Source organism: Saccopteryx bilineata, chromosome 6, assembly GCF_036850765.1.
Source record: "Saccopteryx bilineata isolate mSacBil1 chromosome 6, mSacBil1_pri_phased_curated, whole genome shotgun sequence".
NCBI lineage: Eukaryota > Metazoa > Chordata > Mammalia > Chiroptera > Emballonuridae > Saccopteryx > Saccopteryx bilineata.
This window is the reverse complement of record NC_089495.1, coordinates 171,458,125-171,474,039: the sequence shown is the minus strand read 5'-3', so window position 1 is coordinate 171,474,039 and position 15,915 is coordinate 171,458,125. Positions and strand designations below refer to the sequence as shown.

The 15,915-nt window shown below is 49.3% G+C and overlaps 1 protein-coding gene across 1 annotated transcript in view; it reads right to left on the bottom strand.

The window, feature by feature from the left end:
* The window catches only part of BFSP1 (beaded filament structural protein 1), a 35,501-nt gene continuing 19,586 nt past the window's right edge, over nt 1–15,915 (bottom strand). The window contains exons 5-8 of the mRNA XM_066237258.1: nt 14,501–14,608; nt 5,734–5,954; nt 3,338–3,423; nt 1–1,123 (exon numbers count right to left, since the gene is read on the bottom strand). Of these exons, the coding sequence (XP_066093355.1) occupies nt 156–1,123; nt 3,338–3,423; nt 5,734–5,954; nt 14,501–14,608 (1,383 nt within the window). The 3' untranslated portion in view covers nt 1–155. The remainder of the gene's footprint in view (nt 1,124–3,337; nt 3,424–5,733; nt 5,955–14,500; nt 14,609–15,915) is intronic.

Below are 15,915 nucleotides of genomic sequence, written 5' to 3'. Positions count from 1 at the left end.
TGCAAGCAAAAAAAAAGACCTTTTTAATTAAGGCTTCATTGGCAATGCCCGATGGGCCAACTACGGTCTAATCCAAACCAGAACCCTCGCTCCTCCTCACTTGTTCTGCATCCAAGCATGCCCCCTCCCTGGGCAGAGGCGTCTCTCCCGAGGGCCTAGGCACCAGGAGAGCCCTTGTCTCCCGGCTTTTTCTTGTCTGCTTTCGTCTTTCCAATCACGGTCTCCACAATCACAGCGGTTTCTTCATACGTCTCAATGCTCTCGCTGGAAAACTTCTCGATGGACTCCATCACTTCCACCTTCTCGTACGCCAACGTCCTGGGAGGGCTTCTGTCCCGCAGGCTGCCCCGCCTGTCCCCTTGCCCCTCAGATCCACCCTGACCGGCCCCAGGCATTTGGGGTGGGGGTGCCGATGGTCCCTCTGGACCAGGCATGACCACGAGACAGGGCCCCCTGGGCCCTTCCTCCTCCTTCTGGCCATCACGCTTCTCCCCGGGACCTTTCATTTCTTCGGTGTTGATCCCATTCTCCTCGTCTGCAGTATGCTGGTTGGGTGGGTGTCCATCTTCCCTCCCCGGCAGACCCTGCTGTCCATTCTCCGGAGGGGGCTGGGGCTGCTCGGGAGAGGGCTCCTCCGTGCTATCCCGAGGCAGGGAGTCATCCTCAGTGGAAACCAGAACCCGACCCCTGGTCGGGGCCGACAGGGAGCAGAACCCGGGGTCCACGTGACTGGCGTCCCCGGAGACCAGCACGTACCGCCCTTTGGTGTAGAGCTCAGCCGGGGGCTCGGGCTCCTTGGGGCTTCTCACTCCCTCCTTGACCAGCTTGCAGAGCTTCCCAAAGGCTTTGCTGATCTGCCCTCCATCGGGCACGTCCTCCGGAGCCCCTCCCACAGTGGGGGCACTAGCTTCTTCACTCCCTGACTCAAGCTTCGGTTCCCCTTCCCCCTTAACTACTACCACCTGCCCCGGCTTTGCGTCCTCCGGACCTTTCAGTGGTGCATCTTCCAGACTTTCTTCTGCTGTGTCTTTAGCTATGATCTCCTTTCTCCTTGGAACGTTCTTGGGGAGGCCTTTTTGTCTTGGCTTTGCTGTTGTGATATCCTGCACAGCCCTTGCGAGATCTTAAAGATAAGCAAATAAAATATAATAAATGGGCAATAAATCAAATATTATTGTCAACGACAGAGGAAGAAAATGTATTTGTTGAAAATTATGCTACCTTTCTTAAGAGACCTATGCCTAGCAGTGGCGACAGGGGTCTAGATCTGTGCATCCACAGTCCGTGTTAGGGACCCAGCTCTGGCACCAACTGTGCAACTTTAGACAAGTCACTCGACCCCTCTGGGCTTGTGAGGGAAGACACTGTTTATTGTCTCACAGTTCCCATCCCACTGGGTACAACTCACTGAGATGCGTGATTCTACTGCAATAATACTTAGTGGGAGCAACGTCTCCGGTACCACCTCAGATGCCTACTGAGCTCATAGTGGTGACTTGGCTCCATAGACCAGACGATGGGAATGCATTCTGCAAAGTCATTCCCACCTGCCTGGGCCTCTGACATGTTCAGAATGGCTTCTGGCATGGGACTCCCATCAAGCCATAATGTTGCTCCCTTGCTCTGCATGCATCCTAAGCTAAATACATATGACCCCCCTTTGATCGGCATCCCCTTCCTCCTGGGTAAAAAGGGGAAGTGACTCTATTAAATTCAGAACAAATAGAAATCTCCTGTTCCCAAAGCCATATTTATTTCTTTGGACTAGCTAAGAGAAAAAACTTAAAGTTTACGAAAGCATACAAAAGATAACCCTGCCTCATCCGTGAGGCTTTTCTGCTTCCTGCACATGGTGATTTTTCTTTTTTAATTTTTTTTTTTTTTTTTGCATTTTTCTGAAGCTGGAAACAGGGAGAGACAGTCAGACAGACTCCCGCATGCGCCCGACCGGGATCCACCTGGCATGCCCACCAGGGGGCGATGCTCTGCCCATCCTGGGCGTCGCCATGTTGCGACCAGAGGCACTCTAGCGCCTGAGGCAGAGGCCACAGAGCCATCCCCAGCGCCCGGGCCATCTTTGCTCCAATGGAGCCTTGGCTGCGGGAGGGGAAGAGAGAGACAGAGAGGAAAGCACGGCGGAGGGGCGGAGAAGCAAATAGGCGCTTCTCCTGTGTGCCCTGGCCGGGAATCGAACCCGGGTCCTCCGCACGCTAGGCCGACGCTCTACCGCTGAGCCAACCGACCAGGGCGGTGATTTTTCTTTTAACTTTTTCATCCCAAAGGTCTTCTCCATCCCCTCCCGCTGTTAACCAGAGGACTAAGGCAGACAAAGCAAGGGCATCTAGCATGACTCACAATGGGACATCAGTGACCAGGAACCGGCAGAAAGGGGCCATAAAGCCATAGGGAGGAGGGGTGCCGAGAGGGCCATGCCAAAGAGCTGGTGGGGCCAGACATGGAAGAAGGGGGTGCTTGCAGGGCCAGCTACAGAATTTCACGGCCCAGTGCCAAAGGAAAAGGCAGGTCCCCTGTTCAAAATGATTAAAAATGTCGCCCTGGCTTGATAGCTTGGTTGGTTGGAGATTCATCCCAAAGCACAAAGGTTGTGGGTTCGATCACTAGTCAAGGCACATACAGGAATAGATTGGTGTCTCTCTCTCTCTCTCTCTCTCTCTTCCTCTCTCTCCAAAATAAATAAAGAAAAATTAAAATTAAATCCAAGACACTGATAGCAGAGCAGCAAGCCCAGTGAGGGGACCCTTGTGAGCACAGTGCCGTGTGTATGGGCCCCACAGCCCTGAGCTGGCCCTGCGTGTCTGGGGACTAGGAAGTGGTCGGACTCCGGAACTCCATTTCCACAAACCCCCTGAGCTTCCTGAGACATAGGGACCTGGAGGCACTCTAAGTGTGGGAAACCAACTTCACCACTTTTCTTCTCCCAGAACACTGAGGCCGCCAGTTTGAAAACCTGGGCTTGCCTGGTTGAGGCACATATGGAAGTTGATGCTTCCTGCTCCTGCCTCCCTCCTTCTCTCTCTTGTATCTCTCTAAAAATAAATAAATAAAATCTAAAAAACAAGAAAAAAAGAACTGCATTTCTCTACCACTAAACGCTTTTCATTGGGCCTGTCCTCCAGTCTGACTTCTCCCCTGTGAACTTTCTGGCTCAGTCCCTTAGTGCCTGTGGGAGGCCATCAGTGAGGAGGAGAAGGAGCCCCACCTGAAAGTGTTTAATTTCCTGACAGATTAGAAGGAAGCATGGATGTTAAGCGACTTAATTTTTTCCATTTTTTTTCAAAGGCAGAACACAGCAGAAAACAGAGTTGGGGAGCAATACCTTTCCCACTGGGTCGAGGGCTAGGAGAGGCTCCGTGGCCCGTGGTGAACAGAATGACAGGAGTTTCAACGAAGGCGGAGCTCAGCCTGGCAGAAAGAACGAAAAAGAGGGTCGCCATCTTTAATTCAAGCCAAACAGATGGTCATGGGTAACAGTGACCTTCAAATGATAAAAGCTCTCTCTAGATCAAACTTCTCATGAACTGCACACATATTTGTACATTGGATGAGGAGGGACAGGAAATGTCATTTCTTTGAGTTCAAGTCATAACAGGTGAACACGCTTACAGAAACACTGGAAAGTGGGGACTGCTTATAATCTCAAAATGCCATGTCCGTGTTGAACAGGGGTGTTTGGGGTTGTAGATTTTGTCTCTGTTTTTTAATACAACAGTGGCCAGCCCAGGCTGAAGTATTTAAAGCAACCAGAGTATGATATCTTCAATTCTTTTTTTAAAAATAATATGCATTATATATAAATAAAGAGAAAAAGGATAACGCAGTTGTGAAAATGTAAGCAACTAGTGAATCTGAGTGAAGAGCATTCCGGAGTACCTTGTTCTGTGCTTGGGACATTTTTATCAATTTGAAATTAGTATCCTAAAAGTAGAAGGATTTGCTACACACAAATCAACAAAAAGGAGTATCCAGTTATCTTTTAGTGACGCCCTGCCTCCAAAGCAAAAACTTCCACAAGGACATTTCAATGCCTGTCCAAGACTTATTTTTATAAATGTGTGCATAAAGTATTCACCATGACATAAATATAATCTGGAATTATGTATGATACATTGACCGTAATGAGAGAAAAAAATCTTGTTTTTCCTGTTAAATATTTAAGTACCTGCAGCCAAGACAGGGCACCCAGAGAAAAAATAAATTAAAACTGCTCCTTGTGGGGTATTTCTGGGTGCTTCTCTTTTAATTCAATCTAAATCTAAAATACCAGCAAGAATAAATCAAAGAATCATAATGTAATAGAGAATCAGAGTCTTTATAGGAAGTAGTGGTTCCCAATCTGCTTCTCAACGATAATTACAGATATAAATATGGATATGAATATCCATGCAGCCAGAGAGGTAGGTGTAAACACAAATAAATGCAGCTGTAGTGACAGGGACGCATGTACATGATACAGGTGTTGAGGTAGCTGATACAGATGGGGGTGTAGATATACACAGACATGAAGATGTAGTCTAGATGACATAGGTGTACATGTAGGTGTAGACAAAAATATAAATAATGTAGATGTAGAGTTAGAGGATGTAGAGATAGGTGAGGCGTGGGTAGAGATGACATACAGACGATGTAGGTGCGAGCACATGTGTAGATGTGGATAATATAGATGGAGGCGTGGGTGGACGATGGAGACGTACACGTAGACGATGTAGTCAGAGACGCAAGCATAGGTACAGACTTAGATGATGGGACTGCAGGTGATGGGGATACGGATGCAGAGGATGCGGTGTGTAGGTCAGGTGAAGATGATATAGATGTGGGTGTGAGGATGGAGGATACGGATGTAGAGGAGGGAAATGTGAGTTTAAGTGTAGGTATACATACAAATACAGGTGATACCGGGACAGAGGTAGGTGGTGAAGATAATGCAGATGTAGGCACAGATGTGCACATACACGTAGATGGTGTGGATTCAGATGTAAGTAAAGGTCGATGTAGGTGTAAGTGTACATACAGACGATGTAGAGGGGAAGATGCAGATGTAGGAAAAGGTGTGGATGTAGATGATGTAGAGACAGAGAGAGAGATAGAAGGAGAGAGAGGTAGAAGGAGAGAGAGAGATAAGAGATAGACAGATATTTATTGAAGGGAGTGGAGTTCAAGTCACAGCTCCATTAGGAACAAGACCAGATGGCATACTGACCGCCACCCTACAGACCCAGCCAGGCGGTAGGAATCAGGATGACAGGAGCAGTAACAACACCAACACCTCGCAGCCCTTGTGGAGTGGCAGGCACTGTGCTCAGAACCTCACCTGCAGCATCTCTTAAAACACTCCTGATCACCCTATCTGCCAGGACAGTTATGTCCCCAAAGGCCTGTGGAGAAAAAATAGCCTTCTCCATGAGGCCTTTCCTGGCTGCCCAACTCAAAATTTCAAACATTCCCATTATCGTCCATGTCCATTCCACCTCTTCCCTGCTATAATCTCCTCCACAGCACGTGTCATAGGTCCTACTCCCTCTATTACAAACTCAATCATCCTCTGTCGCCCTCACTGGTATGCAAGCTCATACCATGGATCCTTGTGTTTCCCTCCCTGCCACATCCCACTGCCTACAACCGGCACACAAGAGGCATTCAGCAAGGCTCTGTGGAATAAGAAAGTGAGCAGCGCGGAGGGAGAGGTGCTCTCGGCTGTGCCCTCCGTAACCACACCTGTTTCCTTCATTCTCAATAATCCGATGGTACCGATCCAGCTCGTTCCTCAGGGTCTGCTGGGCCAGCACCAGCTGCCGGCAGTCATAGGAAGACTTCTCCAGGCTCTTCTCCGTCTCTTCGATCTCCCTCCGCAGAGTTTCGATCTGCTCATTATAGAGCTGAATCTCATCACCGTAACACTCGTGGGCATCTTTAATAGCTTGTTCCAGGGCCGCTGTCTGTGGGCAGAGACACGGTTGTAAGGACAGCCATCCCATCCTCGCCTGTAAGACCCAGCTGTGACAGGAAACGCCCGGACTCAGTGTGTCAAGTTTTGTTGTGTTTGTTTCTCATCAGCCATGGCATCACTTTGGAAGCCGTAAGCCAAAGAGGAGCGTGAAAACTGGGCTCTCTCCTCACACCCGCATCAGCACTCACTCAGCTCAGCCTCCACGAAGCCCCTCACAGGATGAAGTGACGGCCTCAGAAAAGAAGAACACAGCTGTCCCGGGAATTCAAATAAAGTGTATTCCTCCTTCCTTAATGAGTCGGCATAAATCAGAGAGCCAAAAGATAAGTAAAAAGAACACATACTATACAGAGAAGATACTAATTTACTGAAATGTTCAGGGAGGTGTGCTTCCTTGCTCTTACTCAATCACTGTGGTGCTGTAATTTGCTCTTGACTCTGTGTTTTGGTAGCTAAAATGTGTGTGTGTGTGCGCGCACGGGTGTGCGTGTGCTTTTCCATATGTGTGCGCATTTGTGTATACATAAAATTACTTCAGGGAAACACTATTTACATATTAATTCAAGAGAAGTCAAAATTAAAGTGGGAAAATAGAAAAGGAAGCCTGAAATTCACTTTAAGAGCTTCTGACAATGTACAAAGAGCCGTTTACAAGCTTAGTACTTGAAGTCATGACTCTTCTATAGCCTCTTGGAGAAAAGAATCCAACGTGCACTTTGGCTCTTCAAATCCAAACAAGCACTTCTCAAACTAATGTGCATTGGAACCCCTGAGGATGTTGTCAAGGGGCGGGCGGGTCTGGGGAGGGCCTGGGGCAGGGCCGGAGGGCCTGCATTTCTAACCAGCTCCCACATGGTGGCGCTGGTCTCTGGATCACACTGCGTCTGGAGGGGCTAGACAGGCACCTGATTGAACACCTGATGACAGGCACCGCTACAAGGCACTTCCTATGTGCAGCTAAACGCGCCTCCTGAACAATGTAGAGGATGACTGCACCCATGACAACTTGATTCCTCACTTTATATATCAATGGGGCCTGGGAGTTGTGAAGTTCCTTAAGGGATGGCATTTGAAAACCTAGCTTACAAAGCTTTTCAGGAATGTACCTGTTGCATCAGGGAGGAAGGGAGGGAGGGAGGAAGGGAGGGAGGAAGGGAGGGAGGGAAGGAGGAAGGGAGGGAGGAAGGAAGGGAGGGAGGAAGGAAGGGAGGGAGGGAGGAAGGGAGGGAGGGAGGAAGGGAGGGAGGGAGGAAGGGAGGGAGGAAGGGAGGGAGGGAGGAAGGGAGGGAGGAAGAAAGGGAGAGAGGGAGGGAGGGAGGATAGGTACACTTCAGGGAGATCCCAGCCTCCGTCATTCCCTTGTCCGATGACTGTGCCACCTCATTCAGAGACAGGTCCCAGCAGCGGTGGGACCCACTCTCCTGACCAGAGCCACAGATGCAGGGCTGAGCTGACGCAGGCTGGTGTAGCCTGTGCTTCCTCTGCTGGGATCCAGAAAATAACCTCAGAAACAGTAGTGAGTTGGCAACAGGCTCATATACACCTGGGGTCTGAGGCGCCACTCGGGGGTGGCAGTCTTTCATCGGTACATGAAGAAGCTGAGAAAGGCAGTTAGTTCTTCAGAGAGGCAAAGAAATGAAGCTGAAGGTCACAGACAGACAGGCCAGAGCCTGCTGTGGGGGAAGACGACAACAACAGTGAGCTGCTGCCTCAGACCCTGGTGCCTGGATCCCACCACACACCCTGCTCTCAAATCCCACCCACTACCTTTTTTTTTTTTTTAAGCTGGAAACGGGGAGAGACAGTCAGACAGACTCCTGCATGCGCCCGACCGGGATCCACCCGGCACGCCCACCAGGGGGCGACACTCTGCCCACCAGGGGGCGATGCTCTGCCCCTCCGGGGTGTCGCTCTGCCCCTCCGGGGTGTCGCTCTGCCACAACCAGAGCCACTCTAGCGCCTGGGGCAGAGGCCAAGGAGCCATCCCCAGCGCCTGGGCCATCTTGCTCCAACGGAGCCTCAGAGCCTCTGCTGCGGGAGGGGAAGAGAGAGACAGAGAGGAAGGAGAGGGGGAGGGCTGGAAAAGCAGATGGGCGCTTCTCCTGTGTGCCCTGGACGGGAATCGAACCCGGGACTTCTGCACGCCAGGCCGACGCTCTACCACTGAGCCAACCAGCCAGGGCCCCCACCCACTACCTTTTATACCCTGCTCCTCAAAAAAAAAGATGGCATCTTTATAGTGGAAAAACCTCGCAGACACCAGCTTAACATGTGATCAAAGTTGCATCACCATCGCGGGGTTCCCTGATAAGATGCTCTGAGGGCATCTCTTCCGTGGGGTTCCCGCCGCAAACGCAGTGCTGCAGCCTCATTTCTCATCCCGAGAGACCATCAGGGAAGCCTGCAAGGAGGGGCAGTCCACCAAAATAACTGGCCATCAAGTAATGCAAGAAACAGAAAGACAGGAACTGTCCCAGACAGGAGGACACAGACACAACACCTAAATGCAAGCAGGAGCCTAAATCAGAATGCATGTCAGTGGGATAAAGGGTGAAATTTTAGTCAAGTTTATTACCGGGATGGCATCCTTGTTAAACTTCTGGTTTTTATCATTGTACTGTGGTTATTACATTGTTAACATTTAGGGAAGAGTATATGGAAAACTTTGGGCTATTTTTGCAACTTTTAAAAAGTCTAAAATTATTTCAAAATCAAACCAAAGTGTGCCCTTTCTGCTTAAGCTGGTTGGATCGGGTTTCTGGTCTCATAAGAGAAAAAAAAAAACACCTCAATTCAGTTACCTGTATTGCCAAATAGAGACACGCCCACTGATTCCTGCCATAGCCAAATAGAGGCACGCCCACTAATTCCTGCTCATCCACACCAGTGTTCACACACGCTAGGACACGCTTCCAAGAAATAAAAGGAATTTGAAAGACCCCTTTGAGCCTCTTCTCAGAGACAAGAAGCCATCCGGGAATGGATGAATCCCAAAGTCGGACTCTCCTTCTCTACGGAGCCACCCAGAGCAGTATGCCTGAGGGTCGCGTGCGGACCCAGGGCCAGCAGGCAGCGGGAGGCTGTGAAACAAACACCACCGCCTTTACCAGAGCTCCGCTTTCTCCCGTGCGTGGGAGGGAGCTGGGCCCACAGCACCTGGACTTGAAAGTATGTACAGTCCCCAGATTCCAAGGGGAAAAGAGATGGAGGCGGGAAACTATAGGTTAAAGAGACTTGAGACATGTAAACCACTTATAATGTGTGGACCTTATTTAGATCCTAAACAGACTTTAAAGAAAGAAATTGTAGAAAAGAGAACACTGTCTGATTCCATCTATATGACAACCTGGAAAAGACAAAACTGGAGGGACAGCAAAGAGACTCAGTGGCTGCCAGGGGCTGGGGGAGCTGGGGGAACCCCAAAGGGACAGCTGGGGCAATTTGGGGGTGAAGGGACTGTCCTAAATCTTGATTGAGGGTATGGTTACTGCATGCATTTGTCAAACAGATGTGCTGTGCACTGAAGTGGGTGACAGCTATTATAACTATCAGCGCAGTTTAAGAAACTATGAGACAGTTGGAAGTCTGAGCCCTCACTGAACATTTAGTGATAAATAGAATTACTATTCATGGTTAATGGTCTTGTATTCTATAAAAAATAGCCTTCATCTTTTGGAGATACATTTCGAAATATTGCTGGATAAAATGACATGGTGTCAGGATTGCTTCAGAATTACACGGGGGCATGTGTTGGAGGATGAGGACATGGGGGTTCATGAGACTATTCCCTCACTTTTATTGTTTGACATGTTCCTGAATAAAAAAGAAAAGATTATTGATGAGGAGGTCATCAGTCCTTTCAAGTGTGGGTTCCCCAGCCTGGAGTGAGAGTAAGAATGGTGCTCACGAGTTCTAACATGAATCAACTCATTGGCCTTGCAACAACCTGAGGCTGGCCATATTCCCACTTTACAGATGAGGAAACTAAGGCATACAGGCAGTGACTTGCCCATATATATCACAGCAAGACCCACCTGCACAGGCTGAAACACTTCCAGAAACCATGGACCCTGCTGCCTCAGCCTTCTCCCAGCTGTAGGTATACACACACACACACACATACACACACACACACACACACACACACACACACTAAGGCCCGGGGGGAACTCCCTATTCCCACAGACCAGCAGGCAAGCTCCACCAGCCTGCTCTCCCAGAAGGCACAGGGCATTCAGTGTGACCTTCATCAAGCCCCTGCCTAAGCGTGTCCACTTTGCAAACTTTTAAACTGTAAATAAGATAGCAAAGGGTTGTCGCAAGTTGGCAAATCAGAAGCTAGGACAATATCATCTACAATCTTTGGACCGTCAGGTAAACATGATCTTTCTTGTATCTCAAGAGTCGGTGGTTGGTCGGTGGCTATCCTACCCTGGGAGGGAGGCTCCGTGACAACCTCCAACTGGCACCGACGCTCTGAGTGGTTCTGTCTGAGTCAACCAAGATTCCACAGTCCAGTGAAGTGCTGACCAGGTTTATAAACTGGACCATATCGATGTGGTCTTTGTAGTGCAATCATTTAAACTATTGATCAGAAGGAGGGGTGTTCAGGAAAAATAAAAATCCCCACCTTCAGCAGCTCTGAGGTGGCTACAGCAACATCTCTGATGTGTGTGATCTCAGCACAGGTGTACAGTGCACTCCAGCACCAGCCTGGCTGTCAGAGAATGAGACATGGACCTTCTTCTAGGAGCCCACTGTCCAGAAGAGGACACAGCTGGGCCACAGAAACATGCCCAGGGCATTGCAGAGCACACAGAGAGACCCTGTGGTGAAAGGATGTCAGGGAAGGCTTCCAGAAGGGGGTGGGACCAGTTCCAGGTACTGAAGAGGAAAAGGGACTTCCAGAAAGAGGAGAAGTGATGGGTGAAGGGGCAGGAGTCAGAGAGGAGGAGAAGAAAAGCAGCCCACAGCCAGTTCAGGGCTTCTTGGAGGAAAGAAGCCAAGTAGATACTAGAGAGAGGCAGGTGGAAGGTGTGGGCCACGCAGCCCCTTGAACCTCATCTCAAGCTCGGCAGTCAAGGTTGAATGAAAGAGTAAGTGTTCAAGCACAGCTGGGGGGTTCGCATTTGCACAGCAGGGGTAGACAGGGACCTAGAACAGAGCCTCACAGTGAGTCCCATCTGGAGGGGTGACCTCCTGCTTCAATCTTCTTAGGCTCCCAGACTCCTTTGGGTCCAAGGTCTTTCTTAAACAGAAAACTGACGAAATCAAGTGTCCTTCACAGTCTTACCCAAAGCTACCACTAGGCGGTGCTAAGCAACTTCAATGAGAATGTCATGGTAGCTGGGAGGTTCACATTTTCCAAGTAATAAAGGACATTTTTTCACTTTCTTGTCATTGAAATTCTCAGCCAATGTAATTTAGGCAACTGAAGTGCCTTCCCTTTCTCTTCCATCTATAAGCAGTGCCATGCCAAAGGGACAGGTGCTGTTTCTCACCCTGTGGGCTAGTGTTCACCCATTCAGTACTAACCAGGCCCGACCCTGCTTAGCTTCCAACATCAGAAGAACTAGCGTTCTCAGACTGGAGCCTGTGCAAGCACCCAGAGGGCCTGTTAACACAGAGCTTGCTGGGTACGGCACAGAGCTCCTGGTTCAGCGGGTCTGGCATGCGTCCCTGAGTGTGCGGTTCTGTCAAGTTCTGGGCGATGCTGACACCGCTGGCTCAGAGAGAGCTCGCCGTGAGGCCCCTGCTATGGAGGGTTCTGGAAGCATCAGATGCCTAGCCACAGGCAGACCAGCTGCCGCAGCCCTGCCAGGTTAGGGCCCTCAGGCTACAAGGGGCTGTCCCTCTGCCACCCCTCACCGAGCCCCACAGTCAGAGCTAGCTGGCCATGCCACCAAGTCTCTCTTTGAGCACTCAGTTTAGCTACGACTTCATGAAGCCACTAAAACCTTTTAAAAGCAGCAAAAAGCCAGCCATGAAGACCTCCTGAATGAGGCGGTGGAGGCCCGAGCCAGGGACTCAGGCGGGCCAGATCTAGAATATTTTGACCACTCTGGTACCCACCTTACATCAGTGTTCTCAAAGTACGGTTCCCGGACCAACAGCAGCACCCAGAAGCTTAGAAATGCTCATTCTTGGGCCACACCTCAGACCTACTGAATCAGAAACTCGTGGGTCGGCCCAGCCACATCTGTATTTCAATTAAAGCTAGTTATCCAAAATTTCAGTCCCCGTGACCTTTGCCCCTCGGTGTTACATTCATGAATATGTTCATTGCCCAGCAAAAAGGACCCTGCAGATAAAATTAAGGTTCTTAATCAGTTGACCTTAAAAAACACAAAAATTATTCTAGTTATTTCTAATCACATGAGCCCTTAAAAGCAGAAGCCAGGACAATTAGATGCACAGGGATATTTGCGGCACCACAGCTGACTGTGAAGACGGAGGGGGCCATGCCCAAGGAATGCGGGTGGCCTCCAGAACAACTCCCAGCCAGCAAACAGCAAAGAAACGGGGTCCTCAGTCCTACAGGCACACAGAACGGAGTTCTGCCAACAATTTAAATTACACTGGAAGCAATTCTCTGTCAAGAGCCTCCAGCTAAGGGCTCTCAGGCGGGCCAACATCTTTATTTCAGCCCGGGAGAGCCTCAGCAGAAAAAACAACCAAGCCTACCCAGACATCCGACCTGCAGAATTGTGAGAAGAAAGAGCACGGCTCAAGCCCTTGCATTTGTGGCAGTTCATTCCGGCAGAAAGAGAAAATGGATACAACTTGTATTTAATTAGGACCCACTGCTAGAGTTTGTTAGAGTAGTCCTCCCCTTATCCTTGGGGAATATGTTTCAAGACTCCCAGTGGATGCCTGAAACCATAGATAGCACGGAACTTTCACCTTTTCAATTAAAGGAAGTACTTGACAGCTTCTCTTTGGCACATCCAAATTGCCAGCATCATTGCTCTTGTGCTTCGAGGCCACTATTGAGCAAAATAAGGGCCACTTAAACACAAGCACTGCGATACCAGGACAGTGGATGTGATAACCCCAGGCAGCTACTAAGTGACTAGTGGGGAGGGGGCATATATAATGTGCAGACACTGGACAAAGGCAGGATTCACGTTCCAGGTGAGAGGGAGAGGGACGGCACAGGACTTCATCAGGCTACTCAGAACAGCGCTCCATTTAAAACATATGAGTTGTTTATTTCTGGAATTTTCCATTTAATATTTTTGAACCACAGTTGACCGCAGAGAACTCAAATCATGGAAAGTGAAACCATAGGTAAAGGGAGACTACTGTGTTTAATATAAGCACATATATTATTATATAGGATATGATTTGGTAATAGTTTGATAACTGTTTCATTATAATTGGTTTCCTTTTAATTATATGTACTCTATTGTTTTAATATGCCTTTAACATTTTTCTGAGAAGGGGTGCAGGGTTCACCAGACTACCAGTGGGGGGAAGCACAGAGAAAAAATGAAGTGCCCGCCCCAGCCCCCGATTTTGAAAGAAGACAACATTAGAGTAAATGAGTAAATCTTTCTGTAGCAACTCCCGGTGGGGACAGGTTACCAAATGGGGAGTGTAAATTCATATTTTCAGAAAGTAGGCTATCCTTTATGAAATGTTTTATCTTTATGTTTAACAAATACTCATATGTACACAGAGGGAGAAACATTCTTCTGCCCTGGAACTGGAATTGATCACATTAGGCTGGACACTCGCCTTTCTCAGCATCCAGGGCAGTGTTTTCCAATTTTACCACCAGGGCCACAGAGGAAAACACATTCACATCATGAACCATACACGTCATACAAATATGTGTGTGCGTTTGAACCAATATATATGTATTTAAATATACTTACATATTTATTTAAAACAAGGTTTCACCAAAAACAATGCTACCTTTTTACTTGCCGTGCACTGTTATTTATCTTCTCTTAGCCTAGTGTTGTCAACTTCTTATTTAATTTGTCAATTCCTCTGAATTGTCAAACTCACACGTGTGCATACATGCACACACATAAATACATATACATACATACACACACATTTATACATGTATACATATACAGAATACACATATATACACAATATACACACACACCTTCCCTCTCTCCTTTCAGGGTCTCAGAAGAAACCAGACACTACAAAGTCACCAAAACAGTGTGCCATGGAAACTGGATTGAGCTTTTCTGTTGAGTTTAGTAGGCAGACAGCCTTACCCTCACAGCGGAGGGGGTGCGAGGGGACCCTCTAAGGTGACAGGAATTAGTGTGACCTACTGTCTCCATCTGCCCCGGGGCAAAGCAGGACAGCTGGTCACCGTCCTCAGGGTGACGTTTCTGGCTCTGAGCACAGGGCACACAGGTGTGCCGAGTTTGTGAGAATCACAGAACTGGATACGTGTGCACTTCTCTGCATGCACCTGACGCTGAATAAAACGTGTTGTGAACCCTGAGTCTCATGTGTGGCTGAATGCCCAACAGGAAGCAGCACACAAGAGGATGCAGGACCCACCTGGCCCTGCAGCTTGGCCTTCTGCGCCTGCAGAACAGACAGTGCCTCCCGGCCCTCCTCCAGCTGACCCTGCAGGGCGGCCGCCTCCCGGTCCGTCAGGAGCTTCTCCTGCACAAAGAAGGCCAGACTCAGCACTCGCACACGCTTGGCATACAAGCAAACCCAAAAACAAAAGAGGAGAAGAAGGATGGGGCCCCGCTGTGTTTCGCATGTTTATGCCCACATACACACATACACACACATACACACACAAATTCATATGCTAAATCCCTAACTCCAAGGGGATGGTACTTGGAGGTGGGACTTTTGGGGAGGTAATTAGGTTTTGATAACATCATGAGGGTGGGGCCCCCAGGATGGCATTAGTTAGTGCCCTTATAAGAAAAGACACCAGAGCCCTCCCCCACCCCCGTGTTGCACCAAAGAAAGGCCAAGTGCGGACATGGCGGGAAGGCAGCATCTGCAAGCCAGAAAGTGGGTTCATGCCAGGAATCAAATCTGCCAGCACCGTGATCTTGGACTTGCAGCCTCCAGAACTGTGATTAACTACGTGTCTGTGGTCTGAGTGCCCCAGTCTGTGGAGTTAATTCCAGCAGCCGAGCTGACGAAGGCCCACCGTGGCCAGGACTAGAACCTCTTCACTTTATCCAGCACCTGAGCCACTGATGCTGCGAGTGTAAGTAAAGTCAGAGACAGAGTCGGGAGACCTGCGTCTTAGAGCGCTGGTCGTGCTACCAACTGGATAAGAGAGTCTGGACACGGCACCTTCTCTTCTGCCAAAAGGAAATCTTGGAAGGCAGTCTCTCCCTGGGCTCTTTTCTCTGTGTCTGCACAGACGTCATGGTCGATCTGAGCCCTGGGCCATCAACTGTGCTAGGATGCAGTCACTTCTGCGCAAAGCAGAAGTCAAGGGAAGGAAGTCAAGGGGCAGAAGAGATGACGGGGACCTGGCAAGGCAGCTGCACTGCCTATCAGTGCTCCATGGAACGTCCTGGAAGGAGATCCCTCAACCTCTCTACACCGCACAGAGCAGGTGCCCGTTTCCTCTCCACTGTCTATCTGAAAACATCCAAAGGGCTCCACAAGAGCCTGACCGCTGCAGAGCAGTGCCTTCTGACACAGCCTCCTACCAGACAAAGCCAGAAACAAGCATTTCCCCAGAGTGTCCATGCTCAAGGCCACACATCTAAGGTGGCCCCTACTCTCCAACATCCTGCAAAGTGGCTGACGCAGCAACACAGAACCCAGAGACAGAGCAAGACAGACATGCTGGAAGGGAGGAAGTGGAAGTCTGGACCCATGGCCTGACCACAGGTCAGGGAAAGGCAGGTCTTGAGATGTGACTGCAGAGGAACCTTCTCAGCTCTGTGTTTAGTTCTGTTTCCGGTGCCTGAAGCAATGCCTGCCGTCAGTGA